The 20,311-nt window shown below is 42.3% G+C and overlaps 1 protein-coding gene across 2 annotated transcripts in view; it reads right to left on the bottom strand.

Moving 5' to 3' along the window:
- Positions 1-3,494: 3,494 nt before the first annotated feature.
- ets1 (v-ets avian erythroblastosis virus E26 oncogene homolog 1) overlaps positions 3,495-20,311 on the bottom strand; it is a 34,629-nt gene continuing 17,812 nt past the window's right edge. Inside the window, exons 3-8 of one of the 2 annotated variants that reach the window (XM_080772569.1) lie at positions 20,058-20,258; positions 19,415-19,492; positions 17,225-17,473; positions 14,563-14,832; positions 8,417-8,535; positions 3,495-6,952 (exon numbers count right to left, since the gene is read on the bottom strand). In XM_080772569.1, the coding sequence (XP_080628695.1) occupies positions 6,737-6,952; positions 8,417-8,535; positions 14,563-14,832; positions 17,225-17,473; positions 19,415-19,492; positions 20,058-20,258 (1,133 nt within the window). In that variant the 3' untranslated portion in view covers positions 3,495-6,736. The remainder of the gene's footprint in view (positions 6,953-8,416; positions 8,536-14,562; positions 14,833-17,224; positions 17,474-19,414; positions 19,493-20,057; positions 20,259-20,311) is intronic. The other variant, XM_080772570.1, reaches the window with a different exon arrangement.

Genomic DNA, 20,311 nt, shown 5'->3' with positions numbered 1-20,311 from the left:
ACATTTACAGACTGCTCAAAATAAGCAATTTATAACTGCCCTAAGAATTAAGACAGAAAGAAAAGGATACAAAATCACACCGTGTGAAGTGAGGGGCAATGTTAACATAGTACATCATCATGACGTAACATGTCTATTTGTTCAGACACACATGACGTAAATTCTCCATTCATTGTCAACGGGAAAATGTCATCTTTGTGTAAGATGAAAATCTACACTAATAGCTGAATATAGAAGGGGCTAGCGCCCCTCAAAAATCCTGTGGAACTCTCTCTCTCTCTCTCTCTCTCCCGATGTGACACCACAGCAGGTACAAGTATTAAGTATACAGTATCATAACGATCTGGCTTTCATTCCCGGGTTTTGTTGGAAGTCTGAGTGTCCCGCGTCCCGTATAAAGTGTTTAAATACTCTGTTGCCATGGTGACGGTGTCTGGTCTGGCATGCGTCACGGACGAGGCCCAGTAGTGTGAGGGAGAGGGGGAGGTGGGGCGAGAGAACAACCACCTGGGTAACCTCCGGCTGCCCCCGTCCCCGTCCAACAACCCACAGCCTGTAGGGTACGTATAGTGGTTCTGGGCTTACACTTTCTAACCACCTGCCTACTATACCGAGATATCAGAGACACATACTTCCCACAGTTTACACACGCCCAAAGTGAGTTTGAAAACATGACACGAAAAACTCCCATACGTATTGGGAGAAATACAACAACGTGTGTACACAGCAGCGAGAGTTGTTGAAGGACTATTGCCTGTATCGAGTAGACCTTTAGACCTACTGTAAATGTAAAAATCACACCCGTGTGAAGTGAGGGGAGCTTTAAGAATCGAGGTCCCTTATTGGCAGAGGTTTTCCTCTGACATGCAGTTACACTCAGCAAATGCACTTTACAATACCATGTCAGATAACTCTTGTGTATTCACAATTATAATGCCTTAAATAACCTTTAAACACAACTATCTAAGCCGGCATGTAAACAAAATAAAATTAGTACTCAAAACCCCCATTGCAGGCCTGTGTCTTCACTCATGAGTCAAAGGGCAACTTACAGTTCAGGAGAATGGTGGTGGTGGTGGTGGTGTTGTTGTTGTGAGGGCAGAGTCTGTCAGAAGAGATGAGGGGCAGGTACCACGTTGCCAGAGGAAGGTTAGAGCATTGCCTGGTAGCTCAACCCGCTATCTTGCTTCAGGCGACGTCTTCAGGAAGGTTTAGTAGCTTAGGAGTTGACTGCTTTAGCTAAACAGGCTACCTCCTCCTCCCACTATCATGATACACGTTGTACAACTAGCTTAGCCAACTAGCATGCTAACAGTGCTGTCACAGTGAAGCTGGAAAACGTCCTTGTAACTCCTTGTTGAAATCACTGTCCATCAACCAGTCCAACACTTGCAACTCAAACCAACAGATTACTTTTTCTCTAATCTGGTCAATTTATAAAACAACGTGTGTTACATTAACTTCTCTTCACAAACATTTATCCTCTCTTCACTCTGCCCCCTCTGTGCTGCTCTGCTCTCCCTCTCCTAATTACTCCATGCCCCACCCACACCTGGGCCCATCTACTCACTCAATCATACTCACACTCACACACACACACACACACACACGCACACACAATTCCTTCAATTAAGTAAAATAAAACCCCTTTACAATAACAGGTAAAACAAAACATTACAGATAAATACAAGGTAGGTATACATTTATTTTTTCTTTATTTTTTAAACAGTAAACATGAAACCAAAACATATTATATACCCAACCGGGTATGTGGTTGTATGAATATCTCTGCTATAATGTTTATATGAAGTATATTTCTGAAATCACATCACTCCAAGTGCAGCTGATCTGGGCTAAATTAGTTTGGGGTTTAAAGTAAAACTCACCAGTATACCTTAATTCCTAGCCCTTGCCTTTAAAAATCCCCCTGAATCGTTTCAACACGCAATAATATTTTCCCCCCAAATGGATGAAACCTGTTGAAACCTGGTGCATGTTGATGTGTTAATCTCTTGAGACGTCTATTATTTATAGAAGACGCAGGGTACTGTATGACACAGAAAATCTGTATTCATCTTTACTTAAACCACATTGAAGTACAGGATTATTTCCCGCTCCATCATCTCACACGCCTGTCAGTCACTGTCAGTTTCACATAAAAGATTACTTTTTACATGGAGGGAGCAGACTGCAGAGACATGCACCCAACACAGAATTGTCACAGCAGCACTCAGGTGCAACTGGAGCGCACAGTATGCAAGAGTTCTCTTTTAGTTGCTTGACTAATAATAATAGAACGTAATACATGTTGGTGTGAATAAAGATTACAGATCTGTAAAGATACAGATTCAATATACACTATGCCTAACCTAAAGCCAAATTTAGGCTCCTCTGGATGACATATATGCAGCCGAGGCGAGGCAGCAGTGGCTCAGGGGTATAGAGTGGCTGATAGAGCAGCTGATCGTAAACGTGAGGTTCCCAGTTCGATCCCAGGCTCACCCAGAGTTAGTGTCGAAGTATCCTTGAGCAAGATGCTTCGGCTAAACCCCAAATTTCTCCCGATATGCATGGTTTCCTCTGCCATCAGTGTGTGAATGGTTAAATGTAATGCACAGTCTATGTGCGTATGTGCCTTGGATAAAAATCGCTATATAAATGCACCATTTATCTAACAAACCAAAAGCATAATTGGATTACACTATGTGTGTTATGGTGACTAAAATGCTCCAGTACAGAATGATCTCTTGGCAGTCTGAAGTTGAAAGCAATGAATGAAAACAGTGGTCTGTGTTGGACCGTAGAACGTCCTGGACTCGAGTCCAGACTGCTGCTGCACTGGGGCCAAACAGCTGTTTCTGTGTAGAGGCAGCGGGCCATAGCTCTGTATGTTTTCTATCTACAGTGGAATTTATATGAGCCTGGGGTTACAAGTACATGAATGGGCCCCAGTGTGCTGGTTCGGCTTTGACATTGCACCGAGCAAAGGGACATGCTCATAAAAAAGGAGGGATACATACATACACCGTCCCTGCAGAAAAGAGAGGGACATTTTGGCCCAGGCCGGCCTAGCGGTCCGGGCACCTAGGCTGCTAATCAAGCCTGACAGCGTGTCGCAGGTTTGTCTCCCGATCCCGACGACCTTTGCTGCGTGTCACTCCCCATTTCTCCTGTCAGCTTACTGTACACTAATAAAGGCAGAAAAAGCCCCAAAAATATCTTTTTAAAAAAAAGGGAAAAAAGAAAAAGAAAGAGAGAGAGGGATTTTGAAACTAATTCAAAATCAGAAAATCAAAGAAATTCCATGAATTACAACAAAATGTTTACATAGTAGTGAAAACAGCACCTACTGCCATTTTCACTAGTTTGGATCAGGCTGAAATGGTTTTGGAACCACTGCTGTAGAGTAGACTACTTTTATGAATTATGACGCACTGCTCATGAACATCAATCACAACAATAACACATCACACAAGGATTATGAAAGCTTTGTTCACATATATTTTTATATAACATAACATTTTGAAGTACATTAAGTAGATTTTAGAAATAGAAGCTACAGTTTATAAAACTTTCCAGCAGAAGTCATTGATGGGCCAGCATCAGCCTTTTTTTTCCTCTAGCAGACAGTCTATTTTCTATATATATATATATATATATAAAATAAAAAAACGCTACATTTTTTTTATCTTGCGCTACCTTTTTAATTCCCATGAAAGCACCAGCTGTCTGCGTCTCTTGTCTTTTATAAAATATAAATTATTGAAAAATATTCAAATGTTTGTGAACTAAATACATAAAAAATGATCTCAATAAAAAAAACAATACAGACACTATAAAATATTTAAAAAGAAAATCTGAAAACAAGGTTGTCCTATTAAAGGAATTCAATCTGAGATATGCATATAAGTATTGGTATGTATATTCTTGCCAAAGTAAAGATCATAATTAAGACGTGTGCAACAAACTGACATTTACCAAGTCTTTTTCCTGACATCTGAACTTAATTTAACAGTACAGGATACAAAATGTTTCACCTTTAACACAAAAAGCCAACAGTAATAACAATTTAATGTTTAAACATGGAACCGGCTTTGAGGACGTTATATTGATGAAAACAGCAAAATCCTCATTGTTCATTTAGCACAACGTAAAAAGTATCAGAGGATTTTGCTGTGCAGGAATATGCTTTAATGTGTTAAAAGAAATAAAATAAAAATGTGGAGGAAAAAGAAAACCTGAACATTGCATAAAACAAACAAAGGAAGCAAAGAAAGAAATGTGCATAAAAGATTGAAATGATGAAATCACAGAGAACAAAGCACACCTTCAGGCGAACCTTTTAATCTCTACGCAGAGTATCCAGTATGAGTGTTTGTGGGACGATGCTAACTGAGAATGGACAAGCCATGCTCATTGCCAACTAAACACGTTGAGCATGCAGCAATCCTACAATCTCAAAAAGAAGACAGCAAAAGCATTTTGCCTGGTCCTAAAGCCAAGTAATGTCCAATGTTTCACTAAAAGATAAGTAAACATTTATTTTTTTGTCTTCTTTTTTTTTTTTTACCGGTAAGTGAGAGAATCCTGGTCTCTGTCTTCCAACAATGTGGATTGTAACCAGAGTGCTATGGCTGAAGACCTCACATGGGGGTTTGGTTATTATTCCTTCTTTGTCTCGTGCTTATTTGTTTAATCTGGTTCTCAATAAAAGCATTATGAAATACAATCTGTACAAACACACACATTTCAAAAGCTATTCCCATCCATATGGGTAACATTCAGCTACTGTAAACAATAACATTTGTATTCTAAGAAGATGATATTTCTTGACTTTGGCTTTTCCCAGAAGGCCAGTGTATACTGTATAGCCACTGTTCCCACTGATCATTTGGAGTCAAATGCTGCCCTTCTTCTGCTTAAGCTAGAACCAGTGAAATCTACTTTATATCCTGTATTTTGAGCAAGTTGCACAAATACAAGTTGAGTCATGAGAGAGACTTTCAGTTCCCCATTGCACTCTGAGTGCTATCATAGTCGATGGATAAGTAATGCACGTTCTTTGGGAAGTTAATTCAGTTCCCTACAATTAGTCCTGTACGCCTGTCGCCTGCTTCTTATCTTTTGGGATACTGTTGCAGGCCAATTGCCATAGGCAATATTGATTGCAGTGGTAAATAAAACCCTATATATACACAGTACAGCTCGCATAGCACAGACCTCCATCCAAGCAGGCAATGCACGACAGAACCACAATCAAGTCCTTCATTCCTTTCGTTAATCATTCTGCTAAACCCGACATCACCAGAAACCCTTTTACCTACATATCCATAGCTTCTTCTTCTTCTTCTTCTTCCAGTTAACCTATCCTGCACACAGCTTCTGTTGCCATCTAAATTCCGTTTAACTACTTTCTGCTTGTCATGTTATCCAAAACTGCACCTAAAGCCCTTGCTCAACGGTAGCCATTAACGGACAGCATGGACTAGTGACTACAGACAAAACATTCTTAGGCTTTCTTACATAAAAAATAAAAGAAAAATAAATCAGTCTCTTGACTACTTGTGTGATTTGATAGCATGAACATACATACATACATCTCACTGCTCTGTTGGAAAAGTCAAATTGGGAAATGATGTGCGGAATGAATTGTGCTTATTCGCTACCAAGTTGGACAACTCATTCCCAAACACGTATACAGATTGTCTATAGCTAATACTGGCGGTAAGCAACGTATGCATAAAAATACAGAAGTGTCAGTCACAATACGTTTTCTCTAGACGCGTACACAACATGTGAATGCGTCAGTTTCAAAAGCAACAGCTACTTTCAGTTGCCTGTCTTTCAGACACTCCTGCTATGAGTAAGAGAGCGGTCCTCGAACCCTGCAAGTATCAGGGCCAGTGTCTAGTGTCGTCTGAGAACCAAATCAGCACATTTCAAGGTTTCTGAAGAGAGGAGAGGCAGGACGAACTTAAAGCGCCTGGTTTCAACGTTTGCTTTCACTGCAATACCTTCATCGGAAAACAAAACAAATATGACATTTTCCAACATAAGACTGAATGATAGGCTCACATTAGGAGTTTTCAACAATAATATAATACTGGCACAAGGATATGCTTCTAAAAAAGTTCAACAAAACAATAACAAAACACTTTTTGGTCCAAACTGAGAACTCTAACCTTTGCCTACTGTGTGCGGCGAGGCAGAGAAACAGTGAGCATGTAAATATGACATTGCTTTCTCCTCAGTTACATTTTGGAGTTTTCATAGAAACCTTTCCAACTCATGCTCTGCTCATCCAACAAATAAATTGTTCTCTCTCTCCTCACTTGATTTTCTTTGTGTTCTCCCACCGTCCAACTCTGCCCTCCTTTTCACCGCCTCCCTCCCTCACTGTCTGTGTGTGTTTGTGCTACCTGGGCAGAATGAAAGCGCTACGTTGACTCAGACAGCTCACTGTCTGCCTTGAGCTTCTAAGTAATACCTGTATACTGTATATAACACAGACACGTGTCCAATGCGAGACAGTATGAATTTGCACGTTTGCCTATGTGCTTCCTTTTTAAAACAGCGTCTGACAGACAAGAGCTCAAAAAATAACAAAGACCACAATAAGTCGTTATTAAAAAGGTTTTGGTCCCCCCCAAAAAACGGTTACCCACTCTACCGAACAGTTAAGACCACTTTCTGAGCCCAGAGTCCTCCATCATGGCTCCTTGTTCCTTCCTTTAATTCACTCGTCTGAATCAGGCTTAACGTCCAACATGGCGTGCAGCTCTTCTGGGGTATATCCCAGCAGGCTTTTTAAGTCACAGACAAAGCGGTAGACGTAGCGTTTCCCTGACGTCTTATGGATGATGTTCTTGTCATAGTAGTAGCGCAGGCCGCGCGACAGCTTCTCGTAGTTCATCTTGGGCTTGTTTTTCCTCTTCCCCCACCTCCGTGCAACCTGATACCACACACAGACACACACACATATCAATGGTAAACCTGTCAATATACAATTAGCAGTGCAATGCACAATGAACATTTACATTTCAAAAGCTCTATATTGTCACTCTGGTGGGTATGTCCAAAACCGAAAATGTAAAAAAGAAACTGTGCTCCAATAGATTCAAAGTAGTTATTTTGTTACAAGCTCTTGATAATGAATTTCACTGGTTGAACATTTATGAAACCCACAGACAGACCTAACCACTTTCAATCTGGTGTCCCTAGTTTGGGTATGACATTATTATAGGTATTATGTCTTGGAGATGGAGATGCTTGTAGATTTCACTACATTTGAGCAACATTTATTTACCAACATTAAAGATTAATATTTAAAACAAGGTTTCTGCCTGACAGTAAGGATATTCATATGGATTGCATTTAGGAAAGCGTACTTGTGTAACTCCCTTGGAACTAAGCTCTGCCACCCACACTTAGACTCAAATAGACCCAAGAAGAACAAAAGAAGGCTAGTCGCAGCTAGCACTGTCTGGGTCCTGTGTGGGAGTTTTCTATGGTGTAGTACAGTGATATTCAACAAATTCGGCACCTGGAGAGTTTTCTTGTGAACACTATCCATAAATGTCCCATGGCATAATGCTGTCCAGTGTCCATTGTTGTGAGCCAATTGTACACATTTATGGCCATTGTTATGACCATAAATGTGTACAAGACCATCATGGTAACTTACTGCATTTACTTATGTATTTATTTGAGGTATTTCAATGTGTCCATGGCACACGCGTCTGTGGGAACAGTATTGGGGGCAGGCTGACATGGTGAATTGTTTCTATGTTTGAATGAATTAATGAAACATCACAGGGTCTTATGACGTGTTTCATGAAACATTAGTTGAGAGTAAAGGGGGGCATCGTGACATTTAGTGTGTAAAAGCTATGGATGAGATGGAGAATTATTTCTTTGGTGTGATGGAAAGAATCCCCTCAAAAAAATATTATTGTTTTTATCGACAATATCTTGGTTACATAAAGAAATGGTATCTCACAACACCTAAAAAACCTTAATCTTGATAACAAAACTGCAGTGGTGAAGGGGTTTAATACACTAAGAGGTGCTGGATAAAAAAAAAGATGGATGAGGTCGGAGGAGGTGAGGAACAGAACATGACTTGAATGTTTTACGTAATTGTTAAGTTTGCAAATTATTGCTGCGTTCTTCTGAACACCTTCACAATGTATTCTCCGTGACAAATGATCAAATATCTATGTATTAAGTTGTCAGTCATGCCAGTGCGGTTCCAGTTCATAATTCCTCCAGTCTGCCACTCTAAATAAATAAACACATAAATAAATACTGCTGGAGTAAATAGACATGTAGCTCATCTGCCCAACTACTTAGAAGCTCATAGCACACACACATGTGTGGCTTATGGTGGTCTATGGGGGGGGCCATGACTTCTCACCTCATCGGGGTCAGAGAGCTTGAACTCCCAGCCGTCGCCTGTCCAGCTGATGAAGGACTGGCAGGATTTGTCAGTCAGGAGCTCCAGGAGGAACTGCCACAGCTGGATGGGACCGCTCCCTGCAGCACACAACAAGAGAGAGAGGAGGAAGGGACAATTAGACACTCTTCTCATATGTGTGTTCATGTTTCAGACTTCATATACCGGCGTAGTGCTACAAACCAGGAAAGAACATGGGCTACAAATACAATGTGTCGCATGGTCACTTAAAACAAAACGGTCCTGAATAAATTAGCAACGGAGAGGGCAGAAAGTGACAACAGAAAGTGCAGACAATGAGCTGGAGGGTGTTTGAATTAACTTTGCATGAAAGCGAAATTCAGTCTGAATAACTTTTAACTTGCCCCGTGGGAGTTGCTACTTTTAGTCACTTTTTTGGTCATTCTACGATTGTCTGAGCTTTGTGAGGGATTTGTTTTCAAATGAGTCAGCTGGAATAGAAGCATTTTATAGTTTCTTGTCCAGCGATGCGTTCAGAGCACACTTGACTGTTGATGGACGTACTGCTGTTGCGGGGGATCGAATTGGTGACCTTAAGGTTAAACGACAGGGTTTCTGACAATGGGGCCACCCAGTTGCTCAAGATGGAGCAGGTAGGTGATAGGTGATAGGTTACACAGGTGACAGGCCCTCTGGCTATTACACAGAGTAGAATAGAATAATCCCCACTCCTTTGGGGTGTTTTTTGTCATGAATGTCACTTATGTTATGCTGCCTATTCAACTTATTTGTCCTGTGCATTTACCCGTCCTATAACAACAAGGAGCAGTGAGAAACCATTCTACGGCGCTCAGGGGGTTAAGAGTCTTGCTCAGGGACTCTTAAAGGACCACTTCACCACTTTTCAACCCATCTTCATATAATAGGTCCTCACTAATAATCATGAAAAAATAATTCTACTCTGTCTGTGTCTCATAGGAGGGCTGTGGGCAGTTCAGAAACAGTCTTCCAGTGACATCATCGATGGGGAATACAAGCTAATAGAAACGGCAGGCTTTCTAGTCCTGAGAAGTTGCAATGCGAAAATGGAAGCCATCGTTCTCACGATAGTGAAAATCTAAATATTTTTGTAAAGAAATCTTGTTTAAAAAAATATCTGCCTCATGATGATGTCACTGGAAGACGGTTTCTAAACTGCCCACAGCCATCCTATGAGACACAGACTGAGTAGAAAGAAATCGGGCCAATTTTTCATGATTATTAGTGAGGAGTCGAGACCTATTATATGAAGATAGGTTGAAAAGTGGTGAAGTGGTCCTTTAAGTGTAATGCTTAATTGGGTGGTCCACTCACAGTTAACAGTCTTTGTATTGAGTTTGTGCTTGAAATGTACTGTAATTCTGCAAACTGTTAATAAATATTTCAATCAATCAAAATAGATCGATCCGACACATTGCTGGCCTGGCTTGGCATCGTACCTGGGACAACCAGGGGCTCTGGCTCCCCAGGCGGGCTCACTAACCACTCAGCTATGGCTGCCTCAGGGAGAGTAGATGACAAGAGAGGGAAGAGGTTGGATGAATAAGTAGGGCCAATACGACACGTAGAATAACAAATAGTACAATATTGTAATGTATATTTAGCAAGTTAAAAGAGGCTGACTAAGTTCTGCTAAATACATTATGGAAAAAGGAGGAGAAGGCTAGGTCTAAGATCAGGAGAAGGCTATTAACATTTAGGTCTAAAAGCAAAACATTGCTGTCTACAACATCTTTAGAGTGAGGAGGAAATCTTTATTTCTGAAGAGAGACAAATTTAACTTTCTAATCTGGGTCAGTCTAAAGGCATAGCAATGGAACCATAAATGTCCTCCCGAATACAAGAGTTCCATTCATCATGTATTCTTTTGTCTGCCAGTTGCCCTAGACAGTGTGGAGGTCTACTACGGTCAACAGAATATTTCTGTCTGTATGAATTCTATTCCGATGAAATCATTAGTTTAAAATAAGAAGGGTCGTCTTCTTACTTCAGCAACAGAGTTGGGGGATCTGAATGTGTGTGTGTGTGTGTGTGTGTGTTAAATGGTGCATTTATATAGCGCCTTTATCCAAGGCGCTTTACGCTTTACATAGATCGTGCATTACATTCGCACTACATTCACACACACACACACACACACACACACACACACACACACACACACACACACACACACACACACACACACACACACACACACACACACACACACACATACACAGATGAAAGAGGAAACCAACCTGTACATCGGGGTTCAGCGTCTTGCTCAAGGACACTTCGACACTGTGTGTGTGTGTGTGTGTGTGTGTGTGTGTGTGTGTGTGCGTATGTCAATGCCCTCGCACAGTCCATCCACAATGCATAAACTAAAACCTATTATGCACCTTGCAGTTGAAACCTTGAAAAAAAGTGATTTTAATCACTCAGAGTGAGACAAAACAGTAAGCCATTTATAATGTTCAGGAATGCCTTTAACCATGAAGAGTAATTGGATTTCTTTTGCAGACTAAGCAAATTGACTAAATGTGGTGAATTGAACTTCAAGGTTATTGCATTCATTGCACATTAGAAGCACTTAGTGGAAACTGGAGGGAAAGCAGAGCAGAAAGTGAGAGAAAGAAGTTGGGTTTTTGTCTGCTCTAGATACAACGTGGTACGCTTTGATCTTGTGGCTTTCAGTACTAACTAACCACCAGACATTTTTCAGGTTGTGTGGAAATCTCACCTGCTTAAGTGCAGCATGGCGTCTGAGCAAAACCGAAGCGGGGGCGCAAGAAGTTGCCTCGCCTCCCCTTAAAGCGTAACGCAACACTTATAGAACATCCAAAAAAAGAAAGAAAATAAATCTACAAAAAACAAACGGTCGGTTAAGAAGTAAAGAAAGTCATCTCCGAGCTCACTTTACTCTAGCTAAAAGGATGGGAGGTGTGTGGCAACAAATGTCATACTCGTACTGTAACATTGGCAATTTGCCTTTCACCAAAGCTAGTAGTGCTGCACGAATCTTGCTGAAAATGTGAATCTCGATTTTCCTCCGCAAGAATTGAGATCACAATTTTCACACGATTCTCGTTTTTTCTATGAAAATATTTATTGTCTTACTGTAGTTGCTGAACGTTACTACATTTCAAATGTGGCACCTGGAGGCTGGAGCCAACTACTTTATTACTGTTAACAGACAACATCAAAGTGCTTGACTTAAACTTCTCTTAAAGTCACTCTCTTGTAGCACAAACATAAGGGTAACAAAAATGTATCGCACAGCCAACTAGTGCTGCACGATTCTTAGAAATGAGATCGCATAGGTGTCTGAATCTACATCTCGACCTTTTTTCGATGAATTGTGCAGCCCTACCAAGAAGTGCACTGTTGAAATAGTATAGCCTGTCCTGCTCACCACCACCACCTCTCAATAGTGTGAATAAAAATAAACCGCAGAAGCAGTTGAGAACATTTCAAGCACATTATTGGATTATATGTTATACTGTATACAAAATGATCCGCGCAAAGTGACTCTCAAGCATTAGTCTCAACATTCCATAATATCATGTCTTCTGCTGTAACAGTGGGCCCACATGAATGACCATTTACCAGCCTACTGAGCTGGTACTCAAAAAAATAAGGATTTAAATAAATGTCAAGAGACCCTCATGCACAATGGTCCCCATTCAAACGTGTATAGTATAGTAGTGTGGTGAAAGGGTGGAGAGCTTGCATTCATAGCACTGTTATAGATCTGCCCCAAGGCTGGCTATAGAGGACAGTTCTGCATACAGTTGCATAGAGTTGTAGTAGTATGAAAAAGGTCAGAAGGAATATAAAATGCGTTTGTCGTCATATTATGCATATATTAAATGGACTATGAGTCCAAAACTAAAATCCGCTGTCAAACTCAACACTGCTCCCCCAACACTATCAGCTTCTGGCTAGGGGGAAACACTGGAGAAAGCTATGATGACAGCAACGGATGACCACAGCATAACATCATGCATGTTAACTTGAACAGCTGCCTTGTATATAGCGCTCCAGTCCAGACAGAGGTTTTAGGATGGCGGGCGGAGAGAGGCTCATGAAAAAAACACGGTATCAAACTTCAAGAGACCACAGCGGGAACCTCACTTTTTCTCCCAGCACTATAGTCCCCTATCAGGCTCCTGTCCTCGACTCCTCGCTACAATTGGCTGCCTGTCACCCCCATGCCTGGGACAGGAAACGGAGCTATACACCGGCTTGTCAAGCCGCTTGTCTCTCTGTCAAACATCCATGTGGGACGTTGTTATATAAACCTGTTTTTCTCTTCAGAGGTTTGATTCCATTTTTCTGGGGTGAGGGGGCGGTGTTCCCCCTACCCTTTCAGTCTCTCTCTGTCCTTGAGAATATGCATTTTACTGTATCCTGAAGCATATGACTAAGGGTATCTTTTTGACGTACATTCCCACCAGTGGGAACGGTGATCCTTCAGACATATTTGCTGTTTCTTTTCTCTCCCATTTCTTTGGTTCAGTAAAAGGCTAAAAGCTCAGAGAAAATGTACCCTCTCTGGTGAAAATACACATTAGGCACATCAGGCTTTGAAATGGGAGCTCTTAGACGGCTCTCTCTATTTTTCCAGTTGTGGTTTCAGAGTATCAGAACAATAATTTATGTTGTTTATCTGTAAATTGTCCACCCAGAAGAGCTTTGCTAAAGGCAAATGGATGAAACAAAATGTTCTCAAGAGAGATAAGTTAATTACATAAGTAACATTTTTAACTGCATAAATGTACGTTAAGTACTAAGAAAGGCTGCACGACTTTGTGCCTTACAAGTCAAATAACTTTCCATTTGTAAATAGAAAATGACAAATGACTTTCACATGGTGTGATTTATTACATTCTGTCGGAATTCTTATTTTTTAATATATCTGATTACATGTAAACGCAACATAGTGAATGGCCAACTGTTCAATAGGCATCGTTTGAACTGATAACCTTGGAGATGAGCAATTAAGCTTAACTGTGGGATTCTCTGTAATGAGATCTGAGGTATGCATTCTGCGTCTGACCTTGAATGATTTGCTCGGAATTCCCCCCATGTCCAAGCGAACAACCTTGCAGCCTTGTGACAGCAATTTAACCCGGGTTGAAAAGTCCCAAAAGACCTCATCGTTTAAGTCGCAATACAGTGTCTACACACTATCAAATTCCATTCCTCTGTGTCCGAATTTAACCAAGCCACGACTGGCACATAGTTCATGTTTAGCACTGGATATTCTGAACCACAAAAGCTCCATGGAATTGCACTGAGCCTCCACTGACCAGGTGCATACAGTATATAGGCCTACTGTCTTCTTCATGTCGGCCAGCTGGAATTGATTCAAAATAGCAGATGTATTTCAGTACGCTGAATAAATCTATCGCAATGTGCATCTTGCAAATAATGCAAATTTTGCTGCGATACTTCATTTATATGGTCATACCGCTTAAGGGTCAAAATCAACACACTGCGAACCAAACCAGAAGCATCTAAAACAGCAACAGTTTCTCATGTGCCATTGTCAAGACAAAAGCCACGAGAGACTAAAAATAGCTTGGAGAGTTTGTTTGCTTTAACTTTGTACAGTAGATGCCATCTCATTGAACACAGAGAACACACTACATAAACATGCTCTTTCAGCATATGCACAAGCAGAAAAAAGGCCATGTGAGATTTAACAGATCATTTGACTGTGCAAAGTGCAAAGGCAGACATCATGTCAGTGTTGCACCAGTGTTGCTAAGACAACCTGGGGAGGAAAAACGGGTTGAGATGTGGCCTGCAGATAAGTGGGGGTTTGATGGGAAATGAAGACGTTCAAGGTAGAACAAAGAGAGGTGAGAGAAAAGAAGCTACCAACCAAATCTATGTTTGTTTCCTGTAATGTGCACAGCTGTGGACGGATGGGTTGAATTTGTGTTATGTGCGCGTTAGGTCGTACACTGGATTGAAGCACCCTGCACAACCACCTCGCCAGAGCAACAAGAGGTGCCAGATCGTTTTGTAAAACTGGTGCTGTGAACATCACTGCGCTATTAGCATGTCACGGTGTGGCTATAGGCGCTAGACTAACTAACCCAAGGCCAACTCACCCGTGTATCCCGCGAGAGCGGCGGCCGGAATGACAGGCTTGTCCTTGCAGAGGTCCGAGCGCTCCCTGACGTAGTCCTTGAAGGTGCCCTTGGGCTTGTGTCCGTGCAGGCCGCCGGCGGCGGCAGGGTAGTCCTCCGAGTCGAAGCTGTCGTAGGACGGGACCCGCTGCAGGCTGCTGAACGACGACTGGCTGCTCCACGACTGGGTCAGGCGGTCGCAGCTCTCGAAGCTCTCGATGCTCTCGAAGGAGTCCTGGCCGCCCAGCTTACCTGGGGGGGGCAGAGGGAGCAAAGGAGGGAGGGAGGGAGAAAGAGAGGGAGGATAAATCAGTTTATGACAATGACTGCAGTGCTGGCATATACCCAATACCGGTACCTAATACAGTAATCTAAAAAAGAATAAAGTCAAACAGACTGATACAGTTGTATATGTCTCCATTCAAAGAAATGTGTTTCATAGTGTAAGTTCCTGACTGTAGTCATATTCCTAATACAACTTTTTGCAGTCTGTAAACAGACTATGAGCTGTAATTTAATTTAATCTGTAACTGTAGTTTTCGAGAAATGGGACACTAAATTATGATAGCAGCTTTCACAGTTCAAAGTGATAAATTACGCGCCCTCTGACTGGGCTTTTATTGTGTCGTATGATGCAACGTATTTTTCTATTTCACACTCCATTTCTCGTAAACAGCTGCCATTTGGTTTTGCTTCTTAATTGGACACCGATTGCACAAATTGCCGTAGCTATTTTTGGGCCTTGGCAAAGATAAGATAGAGTCGTTCAATTGAGAAGTCATAAATGAATGAAGATAATGCAATGCCTCAATTGATGCCGAGATCTTCAATTGCTGCAAATTGAAGCCACATGTCGGTATCGCCGGTGCCACAAATACTTTCCCACGTCAGGGGGGGGGGGGGGGGGGGGGGGGGAGTGCAACACGATGCCAGAAAGCATGGAATTTATGATGTACAACGGATTGGACCTCATTTACCTTGCAGGCGACTGCTCAAGGCGCATTTGGAAGGAGGCCCGCGTGTTGGAGCTCTGTGATGCCCCTGCTATTCATTTGTACAGCTGGGGGGATTGGGAGACGGAATCCCAGCTTTATGGGGCCTAGATGTAAAACCGCACTGCTAATTCGTCTCTAAACTATCAGTGGGAAAGCAAACAACCATGTGCATTTGGCAGAGCAAACACAAGAGTTTCATGAGAATTAGGGCCCACGCTAGAGCTGGCTGGGTGTTGACACCTCCTCGGCTGTCCTTACCGAGAACCTCAACGCCAAGACGAGAAAAGAGACTCAGAAATAATGCTGCTTGATCAGTTTCACATAGAACCAAGGGGTGTGGCTTAGTTCATGTTTCACTCTGACAATAATTGGGGGTTTTTTTCTCCCCCTATTAAAACCAAGCCTGAGATGCATTTGTGAAATCACTAGCCGACTATTATGGGCTGCTTTTGTTTCTTTTTACACGCACAATGATTTGGCACAAGATTTTAGAACTATTATTAGCACCTTCACTCATTCTCTCAGACACCTACCTAGACACAAAAATGTTTGTATGGCCAGGTCCTAATGTGTGATTTGTGAAACAGTGTGAAAGGAGCACATATCTTGTACCTTATCCCTAAACATAATATTTGCAATTTTTAACATTTTTAAAACATTTAAAAATAGTCCAAATAGCTTACAAGCTCTACAAGCTCACAACATGTCGATGTAGATCGGGTAGGTGAACTACCGGTACCCCTACATTTTAAAATGTAAAAAGTAAAAAATGACAAATACCTTTAGGGATAAGCCAGGGGTAAGGGGTGGCGAAAGATAGGGTCCATTATGTACAATGAATGGTGTTTTTGTAATATTGTCACTGGTGTCCTTCATACTGCCAAGTGCCAACCAGGAGAAGAAATCATAGATTGAGGCCTTAATCTTGGCTTTTATATGAAATATAATATATAGTTTGATCACTTCAAATGCTCTAATCTTAAAATAAAAACTAGACGTTTTACACGGCATTGAGAAATTGCAGATCGGCTATTTTTGCTGCGGATAAAATCAACCACGGTCCGAAATAACTTTATGCGGACCGAAATATTCGGCGGCAGTGTACAAACATGACTGAAACAAATTGAGGTTGATTTTTTTTTCCTTCTTTTAACATCCTCCGAAATCCGCTCCGACAGTCGGCCCTGAAAAACGCACCAGCGTGCAAACGCCTTTAGGGTTAACCCCATAGAGTATTAAAAGGATAGAGACTAAACTGGCGTGAAGCTCCGCCCCCTCCGCTATTCATGTCAGTGGAAGTTGCTCAGTGGCGTTTTGAAGCACCCGGAAGGCTGCCGGAAGTACCGTCTATTTGCTGATTCAGCATTTCACTTCCGCATTTGGACACCAAATTTTGGTGTCCAAATGCGGAAGTGCAGCTGGGCTTTAACATTGAGCGCTCGGTTGCACAGGGTTTCCTCGTCAAGAATCCACGGGTCCGCCTGCAGTCCTTCCTCTTACCACTAGGGACCAGCGCTTCAACATTGGAGTGCCTAGCTGGCCCCTTGGTTAACCCTAAGCCATGCTGGCTTCTGTAATGGAATCCAAAAATGACTGAAATCAGCTGTGGCGACGGAGAACCTATAAATCCACGCGTCCGTCCCCCTCACCTCTGCTGATGCGGCCCACGCACATGTTGTCGGGCGACACCACCTCCTGCTTCACGGTGAAGTAGTCCACCTGCAGGGGGTTGAGGGGCGCGTCCCGCAGGATGACGTTGGTGGGGTACTCGTTCTCATACTTGAGCGACAGCAGGTCCTCGGAGCTGATGGGGTGCAGCGTCTGGTAGGACTCCGTGATGAAGCCGGGCTCCGAGTACTCGGACGGCGGGACGCACTGGGCGTGCTCGATGCCGTAGCCTGGAGGAGAGGAAGGGGAGAAAAACAAAATGTTTTTTTTTATTACATTTTTATCCCACGATTTTGTAACCCAGTTTTTCTTTTCACCCAGTGCCAATTATCTAATGTAATCCTGGGCGCTACACTTCCTCTGCCAACCTGGGGGGGCAGCGGACTGACCTCATGCCTCCTTCTATGCATGAGGAGTCCAAGCTGCTTCTTTTCACCTGACAGAGGGGAATTTCCCCGGCCAGACGTAGCGCGTGGAAGGGACACATTATTCCGACCAGTTCCTTTCCCCTCCATCAGGCGCCCCGGCTGGCCAGGGGGAGGTAGTTTTAGAGACCAGAAAACAAAATGTTTTTGATGACTAATACATAATTATAAGAGGATGAGAGGATAAGTGGTCCATGTTGTTATTCAAAGTGTAATGTTACATTAAGAATATAAAAGAGCAAATATAATTTCGGGGTCATTATTTTCGAGTGTTTGAGTGACTACATTCATCAGAGGATGAGAGGATAGGAGGTCTAATATGTTGATAAGTTTCAAGATTTTCTTTAATGTTAGGTCAAAAGAGTACAAAAGAGTACATTTTTGTGTCGTGTCTTTGTGTTGTGTCCTCTGCAATTACAAGAAATAATCAAGGACAGTAGAGAAAGAGAAGGATAATGAAGAAATCAAAATAGCATGCATGTTACACATAAGTCATGGCACAGACACACCTTGAGGTGCTCTAAATAGTCTGTCTTTCTGTGTGTGTGTGTGTGTGTGTGTGTGTGTGTGTGTGTGTGTGTGTGTGTGTGTGTGTGTGTGTGCTATGCAGTGCATGTTTGTACGTATATATTTTCCTGTTGACTAGCTAGGTTTCATTTACTCCGCTTACTCTGATCTCACGCTTGGCATCAGTAGCAACAAGCACAAAGTAGAACTGTTGCGGGTCCATAAGTGTGCATTTGTACACGCTCAGAGTGAAATTAACTACCTCTTACTTTGACGCAGGTTTTTGCTGGTACAAACTACAAATCTGTACTCTGTTTGCTACATTTCAGAGTCATAATGCGGCCATCAGTATACATGATAAATGGATGAATAACATGGGCCAACTGATAAAGATATAGTCACAAAACTACCCCCCTCTCTACAGCTGTCCATTACAGCAGAAGATGGTGTATAACGTATTACTGACACATCGATCAATTTTATGTTCTCATTTTCTGCTGTCACCGAGGAGCCAGGGCCAAAGACATGTTTATGTGCCAAGCAATGAGAAGGACAATGCCGATGTGAACCAACAGCCAAACATTCTAAATCTGATCCAGGGTCTGCCCCCGTCCAGCCAGTTTCCATTTGAGGCATTTAGCTCTCAGTCTCTCCACTGACTCAACGATTAGCGAGTGCAGTGAGTGGACCCGAAGAGACAGAATGAATGTGCATAGACAGACAAATATACGTCTGTGTGTGTCTCTGAACTGTGCATTAACGCATCTCAGTCAGAATAAGTTTAAAATTTCAAATGTAATCAGAATAAGAAGGAAAATGTGACTGGATGAATTAACACCACATAATGATCAAAGTGGTATACTATAGAGAGGGTATGCGCGTGACATCATCGTCATACCTGGTTATGCGGGAACGCCTACTGAGTGGCAAAAAATACTCCCTGGCCTTGACAGCCCGTACATTACATCCAAACGGAAATCGGATTGCATTAAATGACGTTAAACGACTCTTGTCATACAACAGTGTCCAACGTCTGAAATACTGTGGCAGGGACTCTTGCTATTTTGGCACGGAGACACTATCCCATGACTAAGCACAAATCAGGCTTTTTAGAGGAAAGTAGTATTTCAAAAGACATTAGTAATGGGATCTAACCTGCAATATACGGAAAAAGACATTTTATTAAAATGGTATTAAAATGTGTTTGACCCCGCTGCTCTCACATCAACATCTACTTACTGACAAAGTAGTCTGAGGTATAGCGGGATTCCTGGAAGCTGGAGGTCAGGCCATTGCCAGGGAAATGCTTTGTGTCTTCTTCATGAAAAATAGATAGGAATGAATGAGCATCAGTGACCTCGTCATTGATTTCATGTATCATGTAACCGCATCCAGCGTTATCAAAAATTTATGGTCCGCGCCCGGGGCACAAAATTATGTCTTCCTCTTTGGCTCCTGTTACGATCGGAGTGGAAACGTTGGCGCACGGCCCCGCCCCGCACGTGCAACGCAACACTATCAAATATGGCGTTTTAATTTAACTCTGAAAGTGTAAAACACTGCGCTTTCACACTACTGGCTGGATTTCTACTGTGACTGTACTGTAGTTATTGTCTATTGTAAGAATAGTGCAACATAATTCCATAATCAGCATCCACAAAGGATGCCAATGGTGACTCAGTGGGATGACGCTTATACAGCTTGAATTGTCAAAATTGATCAAATTAATGTCGTTGCCTTTGTTACATTGTGCTCGCTCTCTCTCTCTCATGTTACATTGTGCTCTCTCTCTCTCTCATCTCACTTGGCCTTTTCCCTCTGTATGATACGTATATCTGATTTAAATTAAAAAATCAACACTGCATCATCACCATGACCTCACCTTTCTGAAGCATCTCTAAGTGTTCCCAGAGGATGTCCCCCACAAAGTCGGGCGCGAGGTCCAGGAAGCGCTCCTTGCCCAGCGCACACAGGCTGGCTCCGTTCAGGCAGAACTTGTGGAAGTCCACGTTCTTCAGACTGAACTCGTTCACGGTCCACGTGAGCCACTCTCCCACGTGGTTCTCCGTCCACTGTCTGGGGTCTGAAGGGGGGAAAACGGAGAAGCATAACTGAGTCAAGTGATCGAACAAACAA

This window comes from Protomyctophum bolini (assembly GCF_963924005.1).
Source record: "Protomyctophum bolini genome assembly, chromosome: 9".
In the NCBI taxonomy this organism is placed as follows: domain Eukaryota; kingdom Metazoa; phylum Chordata; class Actinopteri; order Myctophiformes; family Myctophidae; genus Protomyctophum; species Protomyctophum bolini.
The sequence above is the reverse complement of the archived record's forward strand: the minus strand, read 5'-3'. Positions and strand labels throughout refer to the sequence as shown.